General features: G+C 42.8%; 1 protein-coding gene across 5 annotated transcripts in view; it reads left to right on the plus strand.

Annotated features, from left to right (window-relative positions):
• The first annotated feature begins 7459 nt into the window (after positions 1-7459).
• The window catches only part of LOC118331771 (protein shisa-6-like), a 61728-nt gene continuing 58663 nt past the window's right edge, over positions 7460-10524 (plus strand). For all 5 annotated transcript variants that reach the window (XM_035666859.1, XM_035666851.1, XM_035666865.1 and 2 more), the window contains exons 1-2: positions 7460-7992; positions 9571-9731. In XM_035666859.1, the coding sequence (XP_035522752.1) occupies positions 7466-7992; positions 9571-9731 (688 nt within the window). In that variant the 5' untranslated portion in view covers positions 7460-7465. The remainder of the gene's footprint in view (positions 7993-9570; positions 9732-10524) is intronic.

Raw genomic sequence — 10524 nt, forward strand, 5'->3', positions numbered from 1 at the left:
TTTGCTATGCCTGTATAAGCATTTCTAGGGTCCAGAGAACTTATTCGGGCCGTAAAACTTCGCGGAACAAATGTTGAAGCGCCCGCGTATTAGAGCCAGTGTTTTTTGTTGTGTTATTCCATGGCCGCTTTTCATGGCAGTCTCCAAGAGAAAAGAGGATTCCGGGCCTCCCTCTAATAAAGATAAAAACATTCTTATTTTCTCACCCCCGGCATGGCTTTGTGAGTTGCAACATCTTCTCAAAACCCCCAGACGAGAGCGTTTCAGAAGGTGGAGCGTCTTGTAGAGTATCTGCTGCCTGTCGTTGTTTACTTGTGGTTATTTTGTCCTTTAAAAAAAGGATAACCAATTTCTCCCACTTTCAAAATCTCCTGATTGGTTCTTGCCGCCTGACCCTAATTTGACCTTTCTGGGCCTTGGTGGCCATATTGTTTGAGTGAACCATTGAAAATTTGAAATTCCCAGAGTCTGCCACTGCACTGGGTATTTTATTTTGAAAACCGAAAAATTCTCTCCAATGCTATCTGCTCTATGTTGCTTGATGCAAGTTTGTGCAGCTTATGTCAAAAATAGACCAGCTACGTACTCTTACACGGAGCAGAAAACATACCTATAAATACTCGATATTCATTTTCTCCAAATTAAGGCATTCCTGCTAAATGTTACACACTGGACCTTTAATAAAGTCAGCATATCCTGGCTCATGCTTCAGGCCAATTTTTAATTTTTCAGTATCAAACCAAGTGCATAAATGAAAAATGTTATCCTTGCTTTATTTGCTATGAGCAGAATTGTAATTGAAATATCAGTGAACATCTAGCAGATACTTTCTGTATGAACAGTTTGCCACTATTGAGTTGAGTAAAAACATAATTCAGGTGACACTTTCTCTCAAAATTACTGTTGCAAACAAGTAATACATAAGACGTTGTCTAATAATGTGTTGGGACTCTATTACGCATTACTTTTAAAAAATAAATCTTAATTACTTACTTAATTACAAATTACTCAGCAGCAAAAGTAATGCGTTACCAGACTAAATATAACCAGGTGGTTTGTTACACAGAACCATCTGGGAAATTATTGATGGAAACTGTTTGGAAGGGCAGGAACCTTTAAAAAATACATGGCAGGTGATTGGATGAACCATCTGTCTATCAGCGTCCATCATGGGTAAAATTCAACCAATCAGCTCAACAAACCATTTAATGTAGTGAAACGAAAAACGTACGAAAAAGTATTTTTCATTGAGAAAAGCCTTCAGCGCCGAAGAAATATTCTCTTCTATTCAGTTCTGATATAACTGATGCTAGCGGCATCTACGCTAACCTCCTTAGCAGCTGCCATTGTCACTTTGCTTACACGTCAACACACACACACACACACACACAAACACATAACCTTAAACCATGACGTAGCTCATGCCGTAGCTGCCAGCTGTTCCTCAAAGGATACTGACTGGTCCCAACCACTGTGGTTGGACATTCTCAAATTTTAGTTGCCTAGAATACAATACAGTATCTGATTAAATTAATGCAGTCCATATTAATTCATACAATAATACCACCAGTAATGAAACCCCTGTAAGAAAAGAGCAGAGATGTAGTAATCACACCAAATGCAGCCTCATGCAGGATGCATCCTCAATCATGTTTATTGCAGGAACAGAAATGGATCTGAAACATTAATAGAACATTATCCCAGTCGACCACAAACCGCAGCACACAGAGAAGACTCAGGCCAAAACATTGCTTCTATCTACACATTTTGTCTGCTTGTAGCCCAGCTGTATGTATTTGGAGATACAGTAACATGAGCAGCAGTAAGGTCTGTTTTCTTACTGTGTGTTTTGCATCTCGAGTGCTTTTATTTGATGTTCGCCTTCCAGCCCCGATCCATATGTCTCAGAGCGCACCTATATCTCATGCTGAAGTCCCAGAGAATAGTTCAGTAGTGAGTTTAAATTTTTCATCACAACAAGTATAGATGGCATCGTAAAATGCCGTTACCAAGCAACTGCTTCTCAGCCTCCCAATCAGCGGCGTTGTTGGTTTGAGATTCAGACACAAATATCATCACTCTCTCTTTTCCTCCTCTGCATGTCACTCAGTGTGCAAAGCCTACACTCAATGGATTAATTTGCTATAGTTAATGAAAAAAAACAAAAGTGCTTTTGATCAAAAAAGTCTTTCAATTTCATCTCCTGAAGGACAAATCAGTTTCCTAAGTCAGTCTTCAGCCTGACATGCTGAAGGTGTATAAGCCATTCAGGAGATACTGTAAGTTTTATAGGAAAGGCTTAGACTTTAAATTAGGATCTTTTGGTCCCCTAACCTGCTGCCAGTCACACCACTGGTGATAGTGAAAAAAAAGATGCTTATGCAAAGCATTTTTCCCCCTACTGTTCCTGTCAGGGAGCTTTTGAAATCCCTTTTCTAATGAGAGCTGGCATTCTACCTTCCTTCAGTATTTCCTCCGGAGGGGAAGCAGGGAGGGTTAGCGACAAAGGGATGACAGCAGTGAAAGTGCCGCAGTCAGGAAAAGTCCTCTGCTCTCAGCTCATGCAGAAGTCATACTTGGGTTTGAGGTTTGTCTGTTTTATAAACAATGTCATATGATTTGCGAGGGGGTGGTCAGCTGTGTGACCTCCATCTGCAGCAGCGATATCTGATCTGGCACCAGTGGCTGTTCAACTGTGAGACTTTGGCAGGCATTGCTGATGGAGGTGGATTCACTTTTAAAGGTCTCGTAATCATCAGTTTATCTTTTTTTTTTTCAATCATATAACAGCTTGGAGAGGATCATTTTCTTTATATATTTTGTAATTATTGTAGTTTAGGTCAAAACATTTTATGGAGGGGGTTGACAGTATTCTGTTTATTTTTTTAATTAACAACAATGGAGCTCTATGGTACAGAGGAAGATGATATATCAGGCTTTGATACACACACAATACTTTTTATTACTTTACATATATTAATTGTTAGTTTGGGTCTGCACATGAAATTTGTTTACAATAAGAAAAATAAAGAATAAAACAAAGTTTTTTCCTTTAATTGAAGATGACAATTAAATCTGCACAGATAGAATAGTCGCAATGCTTTGGCTGACACTGGATCACTCGTATCTTGTTTGATTTTAGCTCTGATTTGGCTGTGGTCATTGAGTCATTTGAGTGTGAGTCTGCACTTATTTCTAGTGAACCGGGCAGGTCGTCATGGACAATCAGCACACAGCAGCTTTAATTAGTGTGTTCTCACCCTCCTGACCTGCTGAGTGCTGGCTTTTTCAAAGCGAGCACATACGCAGATCATGCCCAACCTAGCAATGATTTGAAAATCGAGCAGAGTGGTGTTCACCAAATCAGTCTTGCAGTTAGCAAGTTGCACTGTATATACTGGCTATACAGCAAATGCAGAGTTGGCAAGTAAAAGTGCTCTGAATGTTTCATGAGCAGTTTTTGTTTTTTAATCATGGCAAATCCACAGTCCATTAGTGTACTCTTGTTAAAGCCTCAACTCACAAAAATAAATTTCAACAGCCATAACTGAATTTGCAGTTGAGGAGGAGAGACTTAAAGCAACACTATGTAAGATTTGGTATTTGTGTGATTTGGCACCCCCAGTTGGACAGCAATATGGATAGCTGTACACGTGCATTTGCTATAATTATATTACTTATGATCAAAACATGGTCTGGTTATGTTGCCTGCATTCCAGCCTGTCCTGGGCCTGAAAAGTTCCTCCTCACAGGAATCTGAAGCTCCTTCAGATCCCTAGTCTACCTGGCAGCAGTTAGCAGCAGTTAGTGCTTAACATAACTTAGCAGGTAGTAAAGCTCTCTGTCCATTAGGAAACTCCATTAGGAAATCTCTGAGAGCTGAAAATATTTTCTCCATAAAATATGATCCAGTTTAACCAAAATGAGTAAAATAGCTGCTGGTGTGTGACTGCTGTAAAGCGCCATGCAATTCTAGTGACTGTACCTGGAATTATATCACAGACTACTACAGTATGGGCTACTGTAGAAACACGGCAGTTCAACAGCCGCCACCTCTGTAGATAAAAACAGCTCATCCTAAGGTAACAAAAATTATTCTCAAAAATTATTCTTATTTTTAGGTGATTATACATTAATGAAAACATAGCTATAAATATTTTATTCAATTTCTGCCAATAGGTCTTCCTAAATGTTACAGACTGGACCTTTAAATATTTTTTGGTCACTTGGGGGCAATGGAATAAGCTGAAAACACAAAAAATGTCATATTATCACCACATTATTAACATCCAGCAAACACAGAGCAACATTAGCATCAGGAGTTGGGGTTGTGTAATCCCAGTAAATGTAAGTCCCGTATTAATTCTCTTTTAGCTCTGTTTTTGGTCCCTACCAGCTTCTGAGAGAAATATCTAGCTTAATGCTCCTCTATGTTCATAAGCTAGTTGCTTATAGTGTCTGTGGTTTAGAGCTGGCAGGTAGTGTACGCTGGGTTTATCAGAGCTATTTTTGTTGAAATCAGCCGTCTGCTGTTGCTGCTACTGGAAACAAGGCTGATGAGAACAGTTTGGTTTAAGTTGGGAGATAATTCTCTGTGGGTTTGTCTCTACAAATGACCCCTTTCACATTACACGTAGTCCTTTGATCAATCTTTTAGTACAAAAATATTTATTAGTGGAGCTTTGAAGAAATATCAACAAACTTTGTCAGTTCTACCACTCAACATTTTCTGCATCTTAGTAATGATGATACAGAACTTACTCTGAGTTTCCAAGTGCAAAAATGAACTTGGAGTTCTCTCTGCTGAGTTCAAGCTCACTGAGCAGAACTCCTTTACACAGCTATGACTTTATCTGCATTTACTTATTTTCCCCTCTGCTTTCCACGCAAAACATAGCACAAAATCCCTACACAAAAATGATACTCAACTCAAGGTCAAAGTCTGGCCTGTGATACGGTGCCAGGTCGCCCTCTGACCATTTTTTACAGGACCAGGATGTGTAGTATTTAGAGGTATCTAGTGGTGAAGCTGCAGATTGCAACTCACTGAACACCACTTGTGTCTGTATTTGATGACCTTGGTGGCTGTGAATTGTGTAGGAGAAACTACAGTGGCAATAAAACGTGAAAGGGTATTTGTCAGTTCTGGGCTACTGTAGAAACATGGCGGGTTTAAAATGGTGGCCTCCATGGAATGCCACCTGTCTGTAGTTAAAAACAGCTCATTCTAAGGTAACAAAAACGCAATGATTCTTATTTTCAGGTTATAACATATCAATAACATACCTATGACTATTATATCCATTTCTCCAAAATCCTCCTAAGTAACACGACCTAAACTTTGACAGTTCAGTTACTTAGAATAAGAGGACTGTGAAGCTGTAATAAGGTTTCTGGAAGGTGGATTTTGATACAGCAAGTTTAAATTAAACACCATAAACACAATCACATCTTAACAATGCCTACAAAAACATCCATGATGACATGTTAGCAAAATATGAATTAAGGAAAAACTGGTATTTCCTCCAACAGGCTCCCTTTAGATTTTGTTCTCTCCAGGTCTTCAGACTCTCTCTGTCTTTCCTCTGATCTTTACCAGTGCCTCTTTGGCCCACATCATTACAGCCTCCTGCCTGCCAGAAACTTTCCCCAGAAACAATGTGCTGTATTCACGTCACGTTGCATGCGTTTCCCAACCAAGGCAGATAGCTGCAATTTAAGGTCCTGCTCTCACCCTGCAGCTTCCACACCTCTCTCTGTAGCTGCTGATGTCAGCCTCCCTAGTTTGTGATCGGAAAGTGATAAGTGCAAATGTGGTGTGGAATATCCAGCCAGGAGCCACTGAGAGCAGCTTTTCATCATAACCAACCCTATATACCTGCTGATCTGGCCCTCCCATGTGATTAAAGGTGTGTGAAAGTCTTTATTTAGAAAGATCTACACACAAATATATTTTTCATTGGCAGCTGTGGATATTGAGTAAAAAGGCATTCTTTAAAAAGGCCAGAGCTGTGTGTGTAGGAGTGTTCTATACCGCTTTGGTTCATTTCAGTGAAGCAGTGTTGAAAAACAATTCACTGGGTAATTTAGCCCTATCAGTTCTCCATAATCCCCCAGGTGCCATGGCTTGGCTACAAACCAATATGAACGACTTTATCTGAAATAAAAGGGTGTGTTAACTGGGAGCCAATTACTGCTTCATCCTGTAAGCAATGCTTGTTTGCAGGCATGTAGCTGCAACATGATAACAGCCAGCTGTGCAAAAAGGGGCCGAGGAAATGTGAATGCAAGTAAACATGAGAGTGTTGAGACATGCAGGAGAGAGGGGTGGAGGTGGGTGGAGGAGACAGCCAGCAACCATGTTCTCTATCTGCGGACAGGGGTCTGTGCAGCCGTTTCATTTAGGAGTGTTAATGCCAATAAGCAAGCTTGCTTTCTTGCATGCTCGGAGGAGGAGGGGGCTGCAATTTTCCGATACTTGGCTGAGTTCTGACGCCAGCGCCGAAGTGATGTAAGAGACGAAGGGAGGGAGAGAGCCGGGAAGGAGGAGAAAAGAAGCAGAGAGAGAGAGAGGGAGAGAGAGAGAGAGACAGAGAGAGGGAGCGGGAGAGAGGGGTTCAGAGCTCTGATATTCTCCTCACTTTCGGAGACCCAGACAGAGAGCAACTCCCCAGCGGGTATCCTAACTGAGGTAGGCTGGCTTTTCACACTCCCACTATTTGAATATATGCACAAAAATAAAATATATTCAAGTTATATTTTAATTTGAGCTAAAACATGTACAGAAATGTTCTCTGTATCCACATTCTGTTGAGTGCAGAGGGGCTTAGGCTGTAACATAAAGATAACACACATTGATTTGGGAGATGCTGCTGCTGTGTCGGTGTCATGTTGCCAAGTTGAATGTGCAAAAACTGCAGGCAACGACCTCAAATAGGATCTTTTTTTTTCATGACTAAAACCTGTCAAGTTATTCGGACGTGTAGAAGCCTGCTAATTAATTAATGACGTGCCTCTGACGTGGGGATAATACCTAATGAGCCCGTTTGGCTTTTGTGTTTCTCCAGCCTAACTTTGACTGGAGCACAACTGACTGGAGGTCTCCAGGAATCAGCACCTTGGACAGCGACAGCAGCGCGTCTCTCACACAACGCTCTGCCGAGGGAGAGCGCACGGAGCCCGGCTACCCTTCAGCTTACCTCCCGGTCAGGATATGGTGCTCTCCCGCCACTCATCCCCGACGGCTCGCAATGGGCTTTAGTTCGTCCATTGCATAATAATAGCCGAGAAATGCCCTTGACAAGAGTCCATACACAGTTGTATTCAGCATGACGGCGGCACAGGAGACTGAGCGTGTAGGGGAAGACTCGGTGGCGAAACTTGCACAAGACTAAACCCCCTGCATGTTCAACCAGAGTTAAAGTCTTTGCCAGAACATAAGACTCGAAGAGTTCTTCACACTACCATGGGGATAAAGCACCTTTTGCTGCTGCTGATATACCTGGACCCGCTGAGCGTGCTGAGCGCCGCTACAGGCGGTAAAAAAACCAAACCGGCGGCCAGGAAGGCTCCCAAAGCCACCGCGGTGCCCACGGTGGTCCCGCAGAAGACCCCGCAGCCGGCGCCCGTCAGCAACCACGACACCTGCCTGGGCTACTACGACGTGAGCGGCCAGTACGACAAAATGTTCGAGTGCAACAACACGGACCACAGGTACTGCTGCGGGACGTGCTACCTGCGCTTCTGCTGCGAGTACAAGAAGGACCGGCTGGATCAGAAAGCGTGCAAGAACTACCAGACACCGGTGTGGGTGCAGACGGTCACCCCGTCGCCCATCCCGACAGGCGGGACGTACGATCCGAGCATGGATCAGACCAACACGGCGGTCTATATCACCTGTGGGATCATAGCCTTCATCATAGTGTTGGGAGTGTCGGCCAAAGTTGCGTACGACAAAGCAACAGAGCCGCCACAGGAGATGAACATACACAGGTGAGTGGGTAGGAGTCTGTTTAAAATCACATAATGTTCCTTTAAAGTGTTCTCCCCTAGTAAAAAAACTGAAAGTCCCACTATAATACAATAATAGAGGCAGATATTTGCAGACAGGGGTCAAAGGTCAAGATTCATGTCAGAAACAGGCCTACAGTCATGTCAGATGCACTGCTATTCAATGCAGAATGATGCAGCTTAAAATATTTGTATCTTAAGTTGAAGTGCTTTTTTCCTCTATATTAGAAATAATGAAGTAAAAATCATGCCGGCAATGTGTTTCAATTAATGAACAGATTGTTATCTGAAGCCAAGCTGATGAGCACTTTTCAGATCTATCAGATCTGCAGCAGATGTTGAATCTGTGCAAGCCTCAAATAATTACGGAGGAGTTGAAAGAGAACTGTTACAGTGATTGTGGTGGTCTGGTGTTCACGAAGACACAGAGAGAGAGAGCGTGTGTGTGTATGTGTGTGCATGTGTGGGAGTGAGAAGGACTGCTGCCCAACGTTTATATTGGATGTTTGCTCGTTTATGTTGCAGATCTTCTGCAGAATCTTTCTCTTTTTTTCCCCTCTGAGCCGGGATAAAAAAAAAATGGCGTCTCTCATGTTTGAATCTAAGATATTTGGCTTGTGAGGCAAGGCTGTCAAACATCATACTTCACAAACTGTACCCCCAACCCTCACCTTATGCACATTAGGCTGTCTGGGGTGTTCAGGTGGGGGCTTTAACAGCAGTGTTTAGCAGAGATAGGATAGCATGGTCTCACCTTCTCAGCTGGCTCCTGCTTCCTCCTGGGGCTCCACCATATGAGAGTTATCATACATGAGTGGACCACATGTTGTAGCCTGTACCCACATCAATGAACAAATGCTGACACACATTATTTCCCTCAAGATTGAATAGCCTTTTTTTATTGGATGCATTATTCAACAGTTGAGCAATCTTAAGACTGTGAATAATGGATAGTGTTAACGTTGGGGCTGTATCAAGGTCGTGTGACATGCACGCACTGCTGCACATTCAATAAGTAACAGGAAGATGGGGGGGGGTTAAAATATTAATTTAAAAGCAAAGGTTACATTGGTGATACATTTGTCGTACTTTGAGCCGCTGCAGCGCTGCAAAAGTAATTTGATTTCCCTTTCTCAAAAGCGATGCCAGAAAAAAGCAAACAAACACTTTTTGAACTTTCTTTCATCATGATTGCCTCTCCCTCTTTTCCACTCTCTCTCCCCCTTGAGGGCTCCATCCTTCCATATGCACCTGGTGCGGTCTGAAAAACATTCAAATTCAACCCAATTAGAGGAGATGCTCGCACATCCAACGTTTGTTTCTCTTGCAAATGAACATTCGTCATGTTCCCAGACGTAAAAAAAGAAGAAACAGAGCAGCCCTGAATTACCCATAATAGCACAACACTGTCTTAACAATTAGCAGCCATTCGGTGTGCAGAAAACAGACGTGCCATCACTTCGTTTTTAACTCAGTTCAGCTGCACTGAGAGAGAAAAACTGTACAAGGAGAGGAACATCTTTCGGTGCAGTATTAACAGTTGTTTCTTCTTGTTTCCAGGGCCCTTGCAGACATCCTGAGGCAGCAGGGGCCCATCCCCATATCGCAATATGACTGTGAGAATTTTGCAGCGATGAACGGTTCGCCCAAAGACAACACACCAGTCAGAACCTCATCCAAGAACCACTACACCCCCGTGCACACCTCCAAATCCAACCATGGTAAGTGTCAGTTTATTTGTCATGACTGCTGGTCAACTATGGCTTGAAGGCAGGTTTCAGCAGTTTAGCCCTTTGCCCACATCCTTCCCAGCGTGTCTACGTAAAGCGTTTGCGATATGTTCGTTATATCAAAAATCCGTATTCCCCCTCCAAAGAGCACCCACTGTGCTTGCCCTTTCAGCAGCGTAATCTCCAATGTTAACATCCAGTAATCATCCGATTTGAGCGAGAGAACGCGAGGGAGAGGGTGACAGGGAAAAAGAGGGGCCTGCTAGTGGAGATAATTACAGGCTGGCGAGGTAGCACGGCCCTGCAGTCTCTGACAGGCTGGAAGTGATGACCTCTCTGTCACTCAGTGGGTGAATCACACAAAATACACACGGCGTGATTTAACCCAAACATTCAAAGAGCAGACACAGGAACATAAATCAGGAATATGGCCAAAAAGTCCAGGGGGGAAGCCGGCAGGTTCTTCAGGCAAAGCAGGTGTTATCAGATCGGGAGAGGCAAAGACACTCAGGGAAAGGGATACAGATGGAAAATAATGAGTTTTCAGAAACACAAAGGAGTTGCTGAAATGCCTCAGTGTGCAGGTGTAAGTGAAGACATATTTTCTCGCATTAGGTGTTGACTTTTGCAGCCATTAAAGCACCAAATATGATGTAGCCACTGGTGATTATTTATTTAAAGTCGCCCTCCAGTCAAAAATGTGTTGCTACAGTGTGATGTTTGAGCTTCACTGTGCAGAATGCTGTATGTGCAGAGTCTGTCACTAGAAGGATGTTTTCACATT

The sequence above is a fragment of the Morone saxatilis genome, unplaced genomic scaffold (assembly GCF_004916995.1).
Source record: "Morone saxatilis isolate NCDOM2014 unplaced genomic scaffold, NCSU_SB_2.0 Contig1, whole genome shotgun sequence".
NCBI lineage: Eukaryota > Metazoa > Chordata > Actinopteri > Moronidae > Morone > Morone saxatilis.